Source organism: Cryptomeria japonica, chromosome 5 (assembly GCF_030272615.1).
Source record: "Cryptomeria japonica chromosome 5, Sugi_1.0, whole genome shotgun sequence".
Classification (NCBI taxonomy): Eukaryota; Viridiplantae; Streptophyta; class Pinopsida; order Cupressales; family Cupressaceae; genus Cryptomeria; species Cryptomeria japonica.
Window position 1 is genome coordinate 374,450,492 of NC_081409.1, and position 20,720 is coordinate 374,471,211.

General features: G+C 37.1%; 1 protein-coding gene across 2 annotated transcripts in view; it reads right to left on the reverse strand.

Moving 5' to 3' along the window:
* Window positions 1-20,720, reverse strand: part of LOC131035081 (uncharacterized) — a 180,787-nt gene that overhangs the window by 70,627 nt on the left and 89,440 nt on the right. For both annotated transcript variants that reach the window (XM_057966721.2, XM_057966712.2), the window contains exons 6-7: window positions 14,563-14,654; window positions 13,807-13,883 (exon numbers count right to left, since the gene is read on the reverse strand). In XM_057966721.2, coding sequence (XP_057822704.2) covers window positions 13,807-13,883; window positions 14,563-14,654 — 169 coding nt within the window. The remainder of the gene's footprint in view (window positions 1-13,806; window positions 13,884-14,562; window positions 14,655-20,720) is intronic.

The window sequence follows — 20,720 nt, forward strand, 5'->3', positions numbered from 1 at the left end:
TACAAAAAACATTTAAAAATATTAGAATTGAGAAAAAAATGTAACAATCAAGTTTGTATGTTTTTTCTTGCAGTATTGAACTAAGTTAATTTTTTACCTGGTTGTTGTTTTCCTCTCCTATCAATTGCTAGTTGTAATGAGAAGAGTCTCCCCTCTCCACTCTTGTAGATCTTGAACAATGAACATTTCCAAATTCATAAATTGATAGTTAAAGTGTCAAACTCAAATTCAATAATGAATATTTCCAAATTCATAAATAAAGATAGAGCAATTGCAAATGTCAAATCTCACCTCCAACTCATGAAGAACCTTGTCTCTCAACTCAACATCATGTGTCATCTTATCAATGCATGCAATAACACCTGCCATGACCTCCTCATCAGCCCTAAATGAATCAGAGAAGTAGAACTTTGGGTTCAAGAAGTAGGTGAAGGCATGTATCGGTTGGTGGAGTTGGTTTGTCCACCTACGATCAATGATGCGCCAAAGGATTTCACATTTTCTTGTATTTCCACGATAGTAATGTGAAATGGCCTCATAAATGAAACCCATTAGCATGCCCTCTCCATCCATCATACGAAGAACCCTTACCAAAGAATCTGTCACCTAAAGAAATGAAAACAAATTTTAAATTAGTACAAAATTAACCCCTAAAAAATAAAATCAGCAAATAGATTATCTTGTATATAGTTTACTTTTGTGTTTGTTACTTACCGCAGTCAACTCCTCTCCACTTTTGTTGAACCCTTCATCAAAAACAATGCTTACAATCTTCTCTGCTTCAGGTTTTCTGGAGTATGCAGACCCCAACCAAGCATCACACACAAACATCTGCTTAAGATGAGGAATGGCAATAAGATTGCTCTGCAAAGTGATGAAGTGGCTAGCAAATCGTGTCACTCCAGGTCGCACAAGGTCCTTGCCATTTGTGTATTTCCTCATCAAAGCAAGCACCCAAGTATGGTTGTAGATGAATGTGGTGACACTTCTTGCAAATTCAACCACCTTCTTCACACATGTAATCTTACCAATGTCCTCTAGCATTAACTCCAAGCAATGTGCCGCACAAGAACTCCATGTAATCGTAGGATGCCTCTCCATAAGCATTCTACCTGCAAATACATATGCAGCTACATTGTCCGTGATAATTTGGACAACATTTTCAACACCAACTTCTTGAACCACCCCATCCAATAGATTACACAAAGTCTCTGCATTTTTTATTTCATTTGAGGCATCAAACTTTAGGAATACCATTGCACCATTCGAAGCCACCAAGAAGTTGAGAAGAGTCCTATTTGGTCCATCTGTCCATCCATCAGATAAAATGCTGCATCCTTTTCTCTTCCAAAATCTTTTCTAATCATCAACCACAACTTGTGTATTTCTTGCAAATTGCTCTAACCTGTGTATTTCTTGCAAATGGCCCACTGAAGTCATAACCTGTTGGGGCCTTAAACCCCTTACCTGCAACTGTTAATGCATTAACCAAACCTTCCCATTACATATTGTTTGCTGCATTGAAAGGTATATTATTGTAAAACCAAAAGTTTGATGCTCCTATCTTTGTTTGTTCATGCTTCTCTCTATTCCATCCTGTACCTTCAAGTGAAGGTTGTGCACCTGGAACATTGCGTGGTACAAAAAAATTAGGGTTTTTTCTAATGGGAGTGGCACTAGCCTCGCCCTCATTGTCACCAAAAGATGAAAGTGACTGACGACCACGACTATGACCAATGGGAGCCGAAGTGGACAATGTGGGATTCATTGCAGCTGCCATGGCTTCTTTTGTTTTTTACCTTTCTTCCTTTTGCATATCATGCTCAGCAAGAAGGGCCTTCATCTCTCTAATAATCTCAGGAGTTGTATTGGGGCATATGTCCACACCATATCCAGGTATTTGTGCAAGGTGGTATTTTAATCTATTGATTCCACCCGTCATCCATTTTGTACATTTGATGCAAGTGACTTCCCCCTTTTTGCTTCCAGGAATCCCATATTTCCATGCGTTATCTCTTTGTCTTCCTAGCCTTGGGGTTGCCCTTGGAGTTAAACTTGTCATTGCTGATTTAACATGAAAAAATAAAAAAATCAGCAAGGTTTTGTGGAAAATCAACAAAAAAAATGATAATGAATCATATGGGAAAAATAGCATTCAAAAACAAGAAAAAAATATAAGGAAATAATTTAGGAAAGGAAAAAATTTTGGCAGTATATCCCTTTGTTTTTCAAGATTTTTTGGATTTTCAAAATATGGAAATTGAAAAAAAAGAGGAAAAATCTTTACCTAAAACTCTTTTGCTGATTTAATCTTTTTTGCTCTCCTCCAAACCCTACAAACCTGTTTTCACCAAGAAAGAAAGGCAAATGAATGAAAAAATGCAAAAAAAGTTCACTTTTTAACGTTGTTAGGCGTCATATCTGGGTCACACGAGGCCGTGTAATTGACTCACGAGTCTGTGTGTTTGACTCGTGGAGCAATTGGACTCGCGAGTCCGTGGCGAGTCCACGGGCGAGTCCACGAGTCTTTAAACTATGGAGTGCACCCACTTTGTTTAGTTGTTTAAGTTGGCGAACCAAAGCGTGGTTTACTTTCACCCAATCACTACCATCTCTTAAATTCTCAGGAATAGTATAGAATTCCTAAATCCTTTTCCTTTTTATCTTTTTTGAAGTCCAAAATCGAAAATCCAAAAAAAATAAAGAGTTTTCATAGCTGAAAGTTTTCATTGTGAATGAAATTCCCAAGTTCCCCTTGGATTACCAACATACATCACCAAAAGAGCTATATCCAACATTAAAGTCGCTAGTTCGTAGTAAAAACATTGGAATTGCCATATGATCTTCTTTGCAATCTTAGCATATGCAGTGATTTTATTCAAGAGAGGATAGAGTGTCTTGTGGGCATCTTTATTATGTGTTTGGTGTGTCATAAATGTAATGTCCCCTTCTCCTTAGCACGTGGACATTCATGAGGTTGGCCTATTATTTGACCCTCGTAAGCCAAGGTGTTGATTAGAGGGTCGATTTGGTGGATACGGATGGCTTCACATTTTTATTTCTACATGGTTTTGATGAGATTACACGTATGATGTTATAAATGCACTTTATAACATAATATTATTTTTATTTAATAATTAGAGTGCAATTAAATAACTAAAGTGTAAAAAGATAATATGAGTTAGTTAGAGAAGAAACTTCTAGAAGGAACCAATCATGTGGAGAAATACGGATAAATAGAGGGGTTGGTTTCATTGTGCATCATCGGTTATTTGTCATCTTCTCTTGTATTGTGGTTGTGGAGCCAAGGGTGTCTGCAGATTTGATCATAGGGAGCAATACCTTCCTTTTGCTCTGCATAACTGAGGGGGTGAGAGTTCCTCTGAAGGGTTGCCTTGAGAGTGAAGGACATTCAGTCCTTCATACTGAGCTAATTGGGGTTTGATATCAGTTTTCATGGGAACGATTTTTTGGTGAAGACTTCAGCTCTTTGGTGAAGGAACAGTGATGATTGTGCCTACACATTGAAAGAGGCTAGGCGATTTTCTTGGAGCATATTGGAGGTCGATTTTGAAGAGAGTTGCAGCCTTTTCAGATCTGAACAAATTGCCTCAGACCTCTATCTGCCACGATTTTGCTCCAAATCCCTTGTTAATACACCATATTAAGACTTGGAAGGCAGCGCTAGCATCTAGGAGGGAAGGCGATTCATTTTGATGCATTTTGGAGTGGTTGGGAGTGAAGTTCGATGTCTATTTAATTCTGTAACAAATTCGTACCAGTTTGGGCTATCCCACAATTTGGTTCATATACCTCCACTTGGGCATCGATTTTGGCAATTGCTATTGGCAATCAACTCGGCAAGGAGTAGCGATTCTTTTGAGCATTGTGAAAGAAAGTTTGGCTGCCCAAATTATTAATTCTCAGACCTCCTTACCAGCAGGGGCGATTTTGGCATGAAGGTCGATTTGGGTCATTGAGGGCTTCAACAACAAAGATATTGCTTGCTTCTTCAAAGTGCCATACTCCAGGTTCATCTGTCATTAAAAATCCATTGTAATCTCAGTTTGTATGTGGAGTCTTTTGCTGTCATATGTCTTCAGACAATCTGAAAATTGGTCACTGTTATTAGTCAATGTTTTGGGTATAAGCTGACCAATGTAATGAGCATTTGATTTCTAAATTAAGGGAGATATAAGGTTGCTTTAGTCTATATGTTGTTACTTGATTGCATGCCTACTATTTGTCATAATTACAGTCTGTTATAATCACATATTTCTGCGTATCTATTCATGCATTTTCATCAAAACATAAAAAAATAAGTTGCATTATCATCCATGATTGTTGTCCTATTTGTTTGCAAAGTCATCCGCATTAGAAAACCAATCTTTCTAGTGTCAAAATTAGTCTGAAGTGTTGCAGAAATTAGAACAGCATAACACACAGGTGATCTACAAATCTGCATAACACGCAGGTTATACAGTTTGGAAGTTTGAACAGCAGGGTAATCAGCACATCGATTGACAATATCCCTTGAGTATCTTAGTTAATAACAGCAGGGATATTACAATAAAACACGCACCAACATGTTACAAAATGTTGTTTTTTTCGAAAAGTGTCATAGTCATGTGTCCTTGTGTCCTCTTACTTACAGCAAGAGTTTGGAGCGTTGGTGAGGTCGCTACGATCCCTCCAAACCTCTCCTTTTGCGTTTTGGTGGTGTCGAGCACCAAAGGGAGTCATTTATTGATATCGTTTCCTAAGTCGAGTTTTGTCATTTTCGAGCTTTTGTGGCATCATAGGCCCTTGTGGGTGTGTCCGCCGCATTCGAGGTGTCCTAGTGAGCAATCTCTAATTTTTAATTGCTCAATAGTTAAGACACTAGCGCATAGTCAAGACACCAACATGCTGCTAGGACTCCAATGCTAAACTATGATACTAGCACAACACGCTAGTGTCCTCCTTGGGCACCAGTGTCCCTAGAGTGTCCAGTTTTGTCGTTCAATTGCCTAGAACCAATTGTCGGCCATTCATCGGGATGACCTAGTGTGTGGAGGTTGGTCTCCTTCATCCTCAAAGTCTTCCTAGGCCGGGATTATGATGGCAAGTGTCCTATAGTAGGTTTTGGGAAATGTCCTTGCCATGGGAAGTAAGTCGTTGCTTGTAAGTGGCTTGTCATCCTTTCATTCGGTGGAGAGTTGTTGAGTAGGTTAAACTTGTGTTGTAGGCTTGTCATTGGTCTTGTTGAGTGGACTAGAGGTGATTAGGCCCTCATCCAACTCCCTTACCTCTGAAATCGACAAAGTTGTCGAGTTGAGCAATGTGGCCTCCTAGATTCCCTTGGTCAGTGTCAAACTTTTGAACATGTCGTAAGTATTTGGCCTTGAGTTGGTTAGTGTGGTTGGATGTGGATTGGAGGTTGATGATTCCCTCATCCCATCCTAGTGTCCTTTGTGAGAGAACGCGATCATGGGTTGTGACGATCATCGTCTCTCTCTCTCTCTCTCTCTCTCTCTCTCTCTCTCTCTCTCATCATGGTGCCCACGTTTGTTAGTCTTATGTTGATGCCACTTTGCTTGTGCAATGGTGAGGTTGTGTGTAGTCGTTCTTTTGTGTCGTAATGCTCTTGTGACACTTGTGTGTGCACATTGTAGTGCGAATGCACCACTTTAGTGTTGTCAGTTGTCATTTCAAAAAACAAAATGTTTAGTTGGGTTTTGCCTTGGTCCTTCAGACAAGGCATTACACCTTCCTTTTCTCCTTGAGGGAATATTATGTCAATGTCACATTTCCCCTCTATTTATGTCATCACTCACTAGCATAGACATGCACTTCCCATTAGCACTACATACTTGACTTTGTCTCTCATGAGTCTCTTTTTCACAGCCACAGCAATTTCTTCCTCTCTCCATGTCTTGTACAAGACATCTCTGAGTGGCACTTCTAGTACTTTCTCCTAATATATGGTCTTATTTATGTTTTTAAATTGTTCTTTGTTTTTATGGTTATCTTTTTTACAAGTATTTCTCAAATTTTGGCATAACCATGCACTTGTACTAGGCCTAGAATGGTAGGCAGATCTGAGATGCACCCAAGAAGTAATTGGACTAGTACCAATACCATAATTGAAACTGTACAGGTCTACTTGGTCATATAAGTGTGTCTTAGTACATACATTAATATCACAAAAAAGATGATACAACTATAACTGAATGACAAATAATGAGTGATTTCTATAAAAGATCAAGTTATGGATCACCATCTAATAGGGAAATAACAAACTACAAAGATCCTAGAGGAAGAGAGACCCTCTCAACTCAATGAACAGATCCAAACATGCTTTTACTACATATATTACAGATATCATCTGCAAGCAGAGAAAATAATGGCAAGTATGGATTAATATGACGAAAGTGAATCTGTGAAACTTTGCTTTCCAAAAGGAGCCAAAATTCTGCATGTGATACATTTGAGAGACACTGGCATACAGTTTTGTGTGGAAATGAATACATAGAGTATTTGGTGTTTGTTGATGTGAAGGACAAAGCATCTTACATTACAAAGAAATACTGCAGGAAGATGTTGGAGAGCATTAATTAGCAATCAAAGTTTGTGTAACGAGTGATGGAGGTGGGATTGAGATGTTGAGAAAAGTTAGAACCTAACTAAGTTCCGGATAAGGATGTGGAATCCACTATTGCATATGCATATTAAAATAATTAAGAGATAGAAGCATGCACACTATAGGAGCATTTTGTCTGAACTGTATTTAGGATTTGGTAATGTAAATCTAACATGTATACTGAATATCTTTTCACTTGAATGATAGATAGATACATATATTTGTTTCTAATTTGGATAGCCTCTTATAAGGTAACAAAAGAAACATATTCCCCGTTCAAGGGCTAAGAGATTCTAATCCTGGGCAGAATAATGGTAATCAAAACAATCCTATTATGAATGAGGTAAGAAAGGATTAGGAAACCCCTCCTGAGAACTTTATGGAAATCAACTTTGATGGATCTTCTAAGGGAAATCCAGGCACTGCTAGTGTGCAGGTTTTGTGCTTAGAAAATCGAATAAAAGTTTGTGAATGGTGGGTCTCTCTTCTTGTGCATTAAAACAAATAAAGCAGTTAAACGAGAAGTGCTTGTACCATAAGTGGCAGAAGCAGATTCCCAAGGAAATGATAGCTTATTCTTGAGGGAGGCTCAATACTATGAAGATGAGGCTTTGGCCATTGGCATCAAATTTGTGACTGTAAGATATCATAGTCACAGGCATAAGTTGAACTCGGTTGCAGATTTTATGGCAAATTTCAGGGCAGACCAAAAGTCCCTTTCAGCAGAATCAGCACTATATAGTCATCAATCCAATTATTGGAATGGCACTAAATGTCACATAAGATATATGCCACCCTGATCAGATTTAGCAACTTAGGAGGCTCTATAGTCTCACTCCCCTTGTAGACAAATCACATGTATAAGATTTATGATGGCTCCCTTTGTAGTACTACAAGGGCCTTGGTATTTGTGATGAGGCTGCAATGCCACAAATTGGCATGTGGGTACTGTCTATTTGATGCCCTTTTGGTGCTCCTAGTGGGTATGATGTTATGTAGAATTCTGTTTAGCAGCATGGGAGGCTTGTTCTAGTAAATGTTCTATGTGTTCTATCACTATGTGCATAAGTATGGCCCATACATGGACATTGAAGAATGGTCAAGACCCTCGTCATAAAGGAATTGTTTTTTATGGAAGGCTGTCCTCCATTTTTTCACACAACTCAATTTTGGTGATGGATTTTGTGAAATCGGTGCTTGGGAATGATGGTCTTGGCATCTTCAGTCTGCTGTGCTCAAAGGAGATTATTTACTAGGACTGCATGATGAAACTGGCTTTCAAGATACCAGATCTGTCACTATGGTTGAGACTCCTCTAAATGTTTCTTCCAAATCATTTTGTTAGAATGTTCCTACCTACATCATGGCATGGCCTGTGTTCCACCCCACCCTATCTAAGGGGCCTTATCCAAACTATGGGGAAGTGAACAGCTGGGTGATGAGCTAGGAACAAGTAATTTGGTGGCTCTAAAAGGTAGATTTTCGGTTCTATGGCAAGAAGCTTGTGCTGTATTCTTTTATCAAGATTTAAAGAAGGTGTTGCACAAGCTAGAAGTAACCCATTGTAGTACCAAGCTAATTGGTCTGAAACCTTCTGACATGCATCACCATGCGAAAAAGTCTAAAGATGATGGAGATTCTCCATAGGGTCTAAATGCCCTCCATCCCCAATAGTGTCCTAGGGCATCCTCTGTTGGGATCATGTATTGAAGTGGTGCTCCTGCTTTGGGGGCTGGTGACTGGTGTGTTTGTTGATGACAGAGCTGGCTCGTTGGGTCAGGTGATGTGTCTATCGATTTTGTGGTAGTAGTGTATTTTTTTGTGTCAAAGGAATTGTATTGTTTTTGTGGTGCTATGGTTTAATCATCTGCCTCTTTGGTCATGGAGGTAATTTTTGGTTGTGTTCTCGTGGAAGGAATCATACCTACATGCTTACTTTTTTGCCTGTTGTATTTTTTGGCTGCTTTAGAACTTAGGTATCAAGCTTACACCATTGCTTGCAGGAAGTTTGGTACTTTGCTGGAGTTGTTGGTTTGGGTGTTGATTGTTTAGTATATATCTCTATTTTGAATTGCAATTCTTGCTTGAGTCTCATCAACCCTGCCCCAATGGATTCCACGTCTAATTATCTAAAAACAAATAGAAGATAGATATTCAAACAATATTATCAAATATATACCTATTTACTGTTTCTAGCCTATCAACAATTGGGTGTGGAAAGTTGATTTTCCATTTGTAAAATAGTGCCTAATGACCGTGAATAACATTTATCAACAGTTCTACTGAAAATGTTAATTATGGGCACAATTATTTTTTAACGTTGATAATTAATCTTATATAAAAAGAAAAACTGTTTCTCTCCATTGTCACAACAATTAAAAACTTACTAGATTCATGGGATTTGGCTGTTGTCCCCGGACCGGGTCTGTGCCTTGGTACGCACAGGTGTGCCCTAGGGGCCCCAGGTTCTCTGTGGGTCCGTGTACACAGACCTACAAAAAAGTACATGGACCCACAGAGAACCCGGGGCCCCTAAGGTGCACCCGGGCAAACCCGGGATAGACTGCCAACAATCACTTAAAAAGTGACTCAACAAATAAAAAAACTTTTTTTTACTTCTTTTCAATAAAACCCTAATCAGCCCCCTATACCATCATTTCAACCTAAAAGTTGCTCATTTCATTCTCTCTTTTTTTCATTGTGTCATTTTGAAGGGCAGGTGATTATTTTCGAAAAAAATCATTCGTGGCGTGCTTGACGAAGGAGGAGAACTTGCACAGAGGAGATTCAATCAACTAAGGTAAGCATTTAACCATATTCTTGGCCTTTTAATGAATTTTTTCATCTTTAAGAGAAACAAATTCTACTATTTCTTAAAATATTTTTTCATACTTTTATTAGCTTTTACATTGTGTAATCTTGCATTTATTCTTATTTTTTTCTAATTTAAAAAAGTGTAATTTCTTATAATAGCAAAAAACTAGCAACAAGTTCAAGTTCAATGGGTGGGGGTTACAAGACAAAATCAGAAATTTAAAGTTGATAGAGGATCTCCTTTATGGAATTATACTACAATGCTTCAACAACTTTCGGGAGGTGGGGGAAATGAGTGGAATTGTATTTTTTGTAAAACCAATTATAGGTGCTTGTTTTATCGAGTGAGATGTCACTTTTGTAACCCTGCTAGGAAACGGATTAAAATGTGTGTAGGGCCAAAATCAGCAAGGGTTGTCTACCACACAAACAGTAGGATTCATTAGAGAACAAGAAGAAGTTGATCAAGCTTTAGAAAGAGAAAAACTAAGAGCTAATCCATCCACAAGCAAAAAACCAATGACTTTACCCAAATATCAACCACTACCAGTGAAGGCCTCCTATCATCCTATTGTGACATTTTCACACATCGCCCCATTGCAAATGGTGACCCCCACTTTTTTTCTCCTTTTTAGGTCAGTTGTAGAGTCTTTTCTATTAGCCTTTCGCTTGGAAGAAGTGTAGTTTGTCAAGAGCTGATCAAGTCTAATCTCTCTCATTATGATGACATGAGATACAACGCTTCCTTTGCCCTCCTAAGCTTCCAACCTACCTCTCCCAGCACTACCAGTGGGTGCCCAAGCCCAATCGCTCCTTCATCCCATAGTCCTTCCGTTTTCTCTTCCTTTCCTTAGCCCATTCTTCATCTCCCCCTCTTCCTTTCCATTTTCTTCCTTTCCACCCTTCTATTCCTTCACCACATTCTCCTATCCTCCCATCTCCACTTCCTTCCTTACATCCTTACCTTCTTCCTTTCACTTACACATTCTACTTCCTACCTTTTGCTCCCATCTCCTTTCATTTCCTAACTTACCTTCCATAAACCTCTCCCTCCATTCACCCTACCTTCCTCTAACCTTTCTACCTTCCTTCCATTCCTTTCTTCTACCTCTCATGCCCTCCATTCCCTACATTTTTTAACCTCTATCTCACACCTCTTAACCTACCCATCCTACCTCATACCCTTTACCCCCTTATTCCCCTAAGCTTACCTATCCTAACCCACCTTCCTTCCCTTAGCCTAGCCCAATTCCATCCTAGCTTACATCCTACACCTCCTTCACTACCCCCCTTACCCCACTTTACTACCTCCTACCTCCTATCCACCGCCGTCCTTACCTTTTCCCAACCCCTTGCTATCTCCTTATAACTCCTAGTGCAGCATATAACTACACCCGATATCGGGTTTCTCTGACACAATGGGAAGAATAGAATTTTTGTGCCTTTCCGCTAGGTTTCGGGTAGTCTCCATGAGGAATGGAATTAGCGTGCCTCCCTGCCAAATTCTGATAGTCTTTCTCCAGTTTGTATGTATGAATACGTGTGACAATAATATCATCAACACTCACGCCGTAGACTACTCTTTGTATGTATGAATACGTGTGACAATAATATCATCAACACTCACGCCGTAGACTACTCCTTGATTCACAGTTCCAATAGGCCAGTTATGGCTGGCGAAAGGAAATCATTCATAGGCTTGATATCTCACAGATAATCAACCTTCACTCCAGACATTGCTTTTGTATAAAATCCGATATATCTCCATCTCTGGTGCCCATTCTTTTATTAACACCAAGTTGGTTAAAAATCCCGTAATAGTTAAGACTATTTACGGTGTTAAACAAAAATACATGTAATTAAAGGACATGCCTTTTAACCATAATACATGTAAATATTAATTATTTATATAAATGAATGGGAAGGTTCATATAAAATAATTAATTTTTTTTTAACATTCGTCAATCATTTATTAGGGGACATGACATCTTCCTTTCAACTTGGTGAGATCACCATATTCGCAGGAGATGGTAGCGGCAATCAATGGTGCACCTTTTGGTTTCACAAGTCTTGGGTATGAAAAGGTACGCACCACCTTATTGGCAAAAGAGAAGAATTTTGTAGAGACATCACTCAAACCGATTAGAGATTCTTGGATTGAATCTGGTGTTTATATTGTTTAAGATGGATGGAAAGATTTCAAAAACCGTCCATTAATAAATGTTATTGCAGTGTCCCTCAAAGGGGCAATGTTTTTGAGTGTAGTTGATTGTGAGGGGCAACTCAAAGATGCAGAGTTCATTTCCAAAATTCTCAATGATTCCATAGAGATGGTGGGTCATGAAAATGTTGTCCAAGTCATTACAAACAATGCAAACATTTGCACGGCTGCAGGTGCTTTGGTTGAGGAAAGATATGAGCACATTTTTTGGACACCATGCACCGTACACTCCCTTAACTTGGTGATGCAAGCAATTGGCACTCAAATGGAGTGGGTGAAGGAAACATACCAAGAGGGTAGGGAGATTCAAATGTTTGTTACAAAACACCATTTGTCACAAACCATTTTCAGGAGTTTCTAGAAGTTGGAATTGCTGAAGGTAAATTTAATTTATCTATTTAATTTTATTTATGCCATGTTTAATATGTATATAATATTTTTCAATGTGTTATTGATATATTTTTCACATGATCCTAGGTTGTTGAGACCCGATTTGCATCACATACAATAGTGATGAGACGACTTTTGAAAGTGAAAGAGGCATTGGGTGCCATGATTATTAGTAACCAATGGGGTGTTTGGAAGCAATCAAATTCAAAGAGGGCCCAAAAGGTTAGGTCATATATCCTAGATCTCAATTGGTGGGATCATGTGGAATATGTCTTGAATATCACCGAGCCTATCATGAGTATGATCAAGTTTACTGATACAAATATAGCATGTTTGGGGGAAGTCTATGATGGCATGGACACCATGATAGAAAAAATCAAAGTCATAATAGCAAAAAAGGCCAACGACCCTAAAGAAATATTTTTCAAAAGGGTGGAAAAATCATTCTTCATCATTGGAACAAGACGACCATGCCATTGCACCTCCTTGCACATTCATGATCTCCCAAGTACTATAGCAATGATCTACATTTTTTGCTAGGGAGAACTCCACCATATAGAGATTCTAAAGTTGGTACTGGGTACAAACGAGCATTCACTAGACTCTTCTTAGATCCTGAAGTGGTGGATAATGTGAGGAAAGAGTTTGGCTTGTTTATCTCAAGAAAAAATCATAGTCCTTGTGCTATTAATGACCCATCCAAAGTGGATGCCACTATATGGTGGTACCTCCATGGTCAAGATTATATGTTCCTCCAACCTCTTGCAATCAAGATACTATCACAAGTTTTTTTAACTTTTTATTTTTAACATTTGTATTGTAGACTTTAGCACTTAACATTTTTTATTTTATTTTACATTTTTTATTTTTAAGTTTTGTTGGTTTTCTCTCCAATTTCAACAAGTTGCAAGTTCTTCTGCTGCTGAACAGAATTGGATTACATACTCCATTATCCACTCAGTGAAGCATAATTGGTTGGCTTCAAAAAGAGCAGAAGACTTGGTTTATATTCATTCCAATTTGCGTCTTCTAACACACAAGGAACAACAGTACAAGGATGGGTCAACGAAGCATTGGTATGTAACCCCTGAGTGTACCAACTTGGATGCAACTATTGATGATCTTGCTAAAGTCGCTATGGATGATGATGATAAGATACCTACACCTAATGCACCTAGTGGGAGTGGCACTGCTTTGGGTTCAAATGATTTTGAATTTGAACTTGAAGAAAATGATGATGATCTTGATCTAGATCATCATCATGATTGATGAAGATAGAAGACAATTATTATTTTTTATTGTCAATTTTGTAATTGTAATGATTTTCATTTGAATCATGAACCTGCACATATGTGATACATTGATATATATTATATGGCATATGACATAATTAATTAATATGATAAAATTGAAATTCTGAACTATCAACTGGCATTTGGCATTGATCAATGATGAAGTAGCATACTATTAAATGTATTTAGTTTTATAATTTTGTATATTTCTTTAAATTTTTGTGTATATATGGACGAACCCAACCCACGAACCCAAAGGGCAAAAAAAATTTTGTCCGAACCCAAACCCAAACTGGTAACTTAGTTGAGAACCAAATGGTTTTGGCACCAAGAAGGAAGATTTTCTGTGCCAGTAATATCACAAATGTTAAACAACAAAAACAAAAGTTGACTGCTTCATTACAGTTTGTTGTCTATTACAGAAAATATATGTGACATTAGAAGGAACCGTAATACTTGAAACTTACCATGTTCATGATCATGATGATGGATGTGGTCATCGTGATCTTCACTTGAATTTTCTGTATGAACTTCAGATTCAATCCTAAAAGAGTAATTTAACAAAAGAGTCAGAAATCCTTAAAACAATTTAACCAAAAACAAAAACTTATGAGAAATAATTCCACATGTTAGGAATGACATTGCCCTTCCTTACTGAACAAATAACATACCATTTGAATGAAACAATCATCACCCCTTTGATAACTTGTGCAAAACAAAATAGGCAGTGTGGACACATTAAATAAACGCACTAACATCTTTAGAATTGGAGAATCCAAGGCATCTAAATTCCTTGGGTAAATGAATGATATCAAAACTACAATTTATGCTTCAAGTTTTAAACAAATGCATTCCGGCAGCTACACAGCTAATTACAAAGAGGAATAAAATGTTGAGAAGAAATTATTGAGCCCACAGATATTGAGGATCTATTGCATCCATTACTCAATGTATACTTACTGTAATCTGCTAGAAAAGTGTCTGCTCATATTCATGCATAAACCAACAAATTATTGAGTACCAAAAAGTTCAATTGGATATAGAAAATGCAAAAAATACTATTTACCATGAAAAAAATGTCATGATGGGATCGTACAGCACATCACATTGCTTTTGCAAAGACTAACATTTTTGGTGCTAAACAGATAACTAATAAGTGTGTGCATGCATGTACACAACGGGTTAATTTCTTTTTTTTTTCTTCTAGGAAAGCAGAGCCATACCTTTGCAAGTCAAAGCCACCAATTCCAAGGACATAGTCCATATCAACTACACCAAACTTGGTATACTTAACACGAGCCAACCCATTGATCCGCTGCAAGTATAGAAATGTTATGTAAAAGGCAGGACTGAAGTAAGAAAATGCAAAAAGATAGATTTTAAAAAAAACAGCAAGTCAATAACAAAGAAAACCGAATTCAAAAACTATCCTCTCAAAAGCAATTATATTCTTTATCATTTGTAAATCAATCATGAATCTAACCAATCAACATAATATTATTTAAATTGCTACTAATCTGCATATGTAGTCTAGAAGCCTTCTCTTCCTGAACATTTTTGTTCAAGAGGAAAATGAAATCCATCAAGTCCTAAGGAAGTAGCAGTTAATTACCAAGGAAGCTAACTTTGTCTGATGAAACCATATAGCTATATGTGACTTGTGGCCCGTCTGCTGTATTCTGTTCTTATAAGCTCAAAGGTATGAATCTATCAGGGCAACTGCTTTAGTTTGCCTCAAACACTTTCATGGCAATACTGTTTTATGGAGTCTTATAGATAGTCGTTAGTTTAACATTGTAAACACTATTTTGTATGCATATTTTATTTATTAGTGAATTTGGCTCAAATATCAGAGTTTCTGATCAGAACAGGAGTTAAGTTATGAGACCCTAATAATTACCACATCACCTACAAAACCACTTCTATTTCCTACCATGGAAAGTGTCCACCAACTGAATCAAACCCAACAGAAATAGGATCCCTTTTCTCATGTTACCTCATTGAACACTATTCACTACCTCGACTTAAATCAAGCCTCCTATAAAGTGGTTCCTGCCGATTCAACCACTTCTAATCTAAACAATGATAGTGCAAGCAGTCACAAAATTTGTAATATTGATATTGACTGTGTTATTTATGATAAAGTGGAATTTGGATAAAAAAATGTAGCAAAAACGTATGTTGCTCCAAGCATCTTGCTAACCATTAAATCATGCAGCCGATGCCTTTCTACTCAATGAAAGTAGTTGGATCTTTCTCCTGTCTTCCAAATGACTCTGAGACCTTCTCTTGATCAACAAAGAAATTATATGCAGATTCTTCTAGCATAGAAGTTTGTTCTCCTCCATAGAAAATAGGCAAGACATGGGAAGTAAACAGGAAATTTACATCATTCTCAAAATTTGTCAGTGATGGAATGAATGTAGGTTCTTTGAAACAAGACGCCAATGATGACTTCTCCCATGACTCTTCATGTATTGTTGCCTAATAGATTTGTAAAAAACTATTAGGATGTCTTCTTATTCTTGTTCAAATAAATTTAGATTAGGCTAGAAAATAGGAGCTTGAGGAGTTTAGATGGTTATTTATCATGAAATGATTAATTTCTACAAATCATGCCTTATGGTGGGCACCAAAAGTTAAAAAATAGTAGTGCTTTAATTCTTCCTTTTTAGGAAAATACAAATCAAAACAATGTCTGAGGAAATCATCTCTTCAAATTTGTAGGGGAAATTCCCTGCTCTAATCCACTCCTACAATCGAAAAAAAAAACTAGATTGCTACTTATATGCAATGTACAAGTTATCTTCTAGGAGTTTATATGTATACAAAATGCTTCAAAACACTCTAGACCTATCTTTTTGTTCTCAGATTTCAGAGCGCTAGACTGTCAGTTATTATCTCACCACAAGATTTTTTATTATGCAAGTGAATAAAAATAGGAAATGGAAACAAAACACCATTCAAGAGATTAAAGCAAAAGCCAATGAATAAGTATTTAAAAATAGGATTAAATTGACATAAGAAACATTCCACAAATAAAATGAAACATGATGTGAAATTAAAGACGAGAATCCTTAAAAGCATGGCAGAACTTTTGAGTGGCATTTTGACTCCAAAAATGTGATTTTCTTATAATTCTCTCATGTTTGGTGCACTTCTATGAGGCATCTTTCACCTTTGTCACACTTTTATAGCAACTCTGCCACCCTTGTCACACATTTCAATTGGCATTGCCAGCCAAGAAGTGCAATTTATGTTTAGTTTTCGACTTGACTTCATGTTGATTATGCATTTGATCCTTTCATGGCACTAGAGTCATGCTTTTAGAATGGTACTATTAAAAAAGTGCAATTTGCTCATGTTTTTAACTCATCTCTTTACTTGGCACAATGTAACCTCAAACAATTTGCAGGTCTCTTAGTTGAAAAAGTAGATTCAGACAAACATTTTGCAACTTAACAAGGAAGAAACTCAGTCAAGATTGACAACATGACTACAGAGAACTGACTATAGGCAAGATTTCATAGGGTACCAATATTGGTACTTAAAACATTGTTAAATAGTAAAAATACAGTAATTTACTGAATTGAAATGGAAAACATATGTACAAGGTACTTAAATGCTTTCCTAGCATAAAGATGAAATTAATTATTTTAATCAATTTGGAAATTAATCTAGATAGAATTGAAAGTCATAAATAATTAGAATGAATATGTGCTTTGAATTTGGAGAGGTGAGTTATTTGGCTGTGACATGGAATTGATGTTGATTTTTTTGCAGACCCATACGGCACTAATTGCTGATATTATTATTATAATATTAAACAATGAATATCTATCATTGACAATTGAGTATGACAAATTGTCATTGAAGTAGCAGTTTTGTTTATTATATAATTCTATGTGGTATTCTGCACTTAATTCTTTTATTTAGGCTGCAAAAAAGTATAGATTTATAATTTTTATATATTTATTGTACAAACAAAACTAACCCCCAAAAAAATTTGCTGAATCCATATAGAAAATCCATGAACCAAAACCAACTACTTAGGGTTTAAACTATGATGAAATCTTTGCCACTATGGCAAGCATGAGCACTACTATGATGTTTCTTGCCTAGCAACAGAAAATGATTGGGAAGATATACCAAATAAATGTGAAAAATGCATTCCTAAATCATGATCTTCAAAAGGAAATTTGTATAACCCAACCAAAATGTTTTGAACAACCAAATAAAGCAACTTATGTATATAAAATTATAAATTCAATAAATGTACATACGGTCTTAAATAAGCTCCTAGAGCTTGATATGCAAAAATTCAAAGTTTCTTTCAATCTCTTGGATTGTCTATTTGCTAATCTAACAATGATCTCTTTGTTAATACTGAAGATGGACAAATCACTATAATTGTGTCGTATTTAGTTGACTTACTCATTACAAGTAATCTTAGCTATGTTATCGGGTTCTTCTAAACCCCCCATACTTGTGGGTACGGTTCTAGTTCTAGTCCTTTCCCAAGTTTCCTTCCGGGCACCTTGAGTTTTCACAGGGAACCCAAGGTGCTTGGGAGGGACCTGTTGTGACCTTTTCACACATCACCCCATTGCTAACGGGGACCCCCCTCTTTTCCTGCTTTCTACGTTGTTAAGTTAGGGTTTTGGCTGCTTAGTGGCCAATTTTGTGTTTCCCGTGTCCGAGTCTCGGAGTTTTGATCATGCCTAGCGCCGTTTAAGGGTTTTGAAGTTATAGGATCAAGTTGCTAACGTTGATATTTTAATGATCCTAATTTTTGTCTACGTTGATATTTTAATGATCCTAATTTTTGTCTAGTGTTGACTTTTTTAGCGTTAACGTGTTTTTAAACACGCACATCAGTGATTTTAAAATGCCAAGGTATTCTCAGGCCTTTTGGAGTTGTTTTCTTGCTCCTAAGGTATTATTTAAGTTGATTTCACACTTTATCCCGATAATTTCCTAGCGTTTTGCTCATTTTTTTGGAGATTTTGCCTAAGTGCAGTCTAATTTTGAGTGGTTAAAATGCCAAATTCCTAAGGGAAATCCATATTCAAAGGGTTAGAAGGTCAAATTTCATGCTAGAGGTGCTTTCCCCTCATATTCCAGACTACCCACCCTTTTCCCCCACTCAAAATCCACACTACACATGGGTTTCCCCTGAAATCCATACTGGCTATGATTTTCCACCACTGTTTATCCATGCCTGGATCGATTTTCCCCTAGAAGTGCTAAAATTTGGCTAAGTGTCAGGATTTTTCCAAACTACCATTGATTTTCCACCAGGAGTGCGGACTATAGTGCGGACAATGTTAGGGATGATTCCATGCCTAGGTCGATTTTCCACCAGGATGTTTTGTGACAAGTTAATGCGGATTTTTGTGCAGACTCTCAGTCCATACCCAAGTCGATTTTCCACTGAGAGCATTTTGATGAGTTTTGAGTCCGGATTTTCATCCAGGCTGAGATCGATTTTCCACCAGGGAGTGTTTTTCACAAGTAAATTTGGAGTGTGAATTCCTTGTCCAGACTGCCATCGATTTTCCCCTGGAGTGTTTTATGTGCATTTTGATGAAATTTTGCATGGATTTTTATCCAAGCTAAGATCGATTTTCCCTTGTGGGGATTATTTTGACATTTTAAGTGATTTTAGTGGGATTTCTTAATCCCAGCTAAAGTCAATTTTCCCCTGGAGGCTCAATTTTGATTTAAAATTGAAATATTTAATAAGTGAGCCCCATTTAATTGTTTTTAAATGATGATTAACAATTATTTAAAATTTTAAAAGCAAAAATTAAATAACTTGCAATAAGCATTTAATATTTTAACCTTCTAGAAGCAAGTTAGTTTTACCAAACATGTATATAAGCAAGTGTTTTATCCCACATTGCTTGTGTGGTGAAAGTGAGAGGCAAAAACAAGTATAAGAGAGGAGTCTCCAGCAATATTTTATTATTAAATCTGTCAGGTGTCTCCATGAAAGGCGATTTTTCTCCCTCATTGGCGAATTTTGGCAAAGAGTTGAAGTGAAGTGTTGGGTTGAGGATTATTTCCTCCTCCATTTTTTCCAGCTTGGCTATCCATTCCCTTGCTGCTATTGAAGACCATTTTCAGATTTGGCGATTTTTCCAAGTTTGGCGTTTTTTGGTGAAAGGTGGCGATTTTTAGTGTTTGAGAGTTTGGCGATATTTTTCCTCCATTGCTGCTTGGTGTTCCAGACCTCCATTGTTGAAGATCTGAGCTACATTGAAGATATTTTCAGACTTTTAAAATGGCACCATAGCTAAGAAAGTTCAATTTTTGTTTTGCAAGTGTTGGGAGCTTACTTTGGTGAATTCCATGCATGTTTGATACCACCTTTGCCTCCCTACTTGTTGTCGTTTGCTTCAGATTTAGACCTCCATTGTTGGCTGTACATTCGATTTTCAGACTTAACTTTTAACTTTTATTGCCCAGGCAGCTGCAACTTTAGTGATTTACATTTGGAGAGTATTTGGAGGCATTTTGGAATCATTTTTAGACCATTAGAAGGTTGTCTTAAGGTCTACAACTGTGTTAATGGCTGCTTGTCCTCTGAAATTTATCTTTTACCAGCCATAACTATGTTTCCAAAATTAATTATTTTCATCATCAAGACTAATTTTTATCAAGTTTGTGCATATTTTTGAAGGATTGCAACATGTTTTTTGAAGTTAATTTATTAGTTGCAGGTCGTCTTCAGATTTGTTGACCTCCATTGTTGACTGTGGAAGGTGTCTTCAGACATACCTTGTGTGAAAACACAACCTTTCACACCTTTCCTTAGTCATCGTTGATCCGGTATACTCCTTGCATTTTAGTTTGCATAATTTCTAAGCATAAGGAGGTATTAATGAATTTTATAGAGGGTTTCCATGCCTTAGTGTTGTCATACTTTGAATCTAATTGTCAAAATCTACCAAGAGTATGGATTATTTTCCTGACTTCATGCTCTAATTAGCTAAAATCTTTAGAAAGTCAGGAATTTTATCAAGAACATTATTTATTTTCCTAAGTCTAACTTCAAGCTTCGTACAGGTACGATGTCGAAGTCCGGATTTAAGGAAAGGAAAGAAATACTGAAGATGCTGGAGACTGGATTCTATCCAGAGCTCAAGATTTCATCCAGATGGAAGGAGATCACAGATACAAACATGCATTTCCTAGACTTGGACCAGATGCGACAGCGGATGTTCGGAGTCAGAAATCAAGTTCCTTCCCCAGCATATGCGAACATTATGAAGAGTAGTATTTTTCATGCTGCTGGATTTTCACAGTCCATACAGTGCAGTGAGCTTATCCTGGAGTGTGCACGGTGTTATGATCCGGTCACGCGAATGAACAAGCC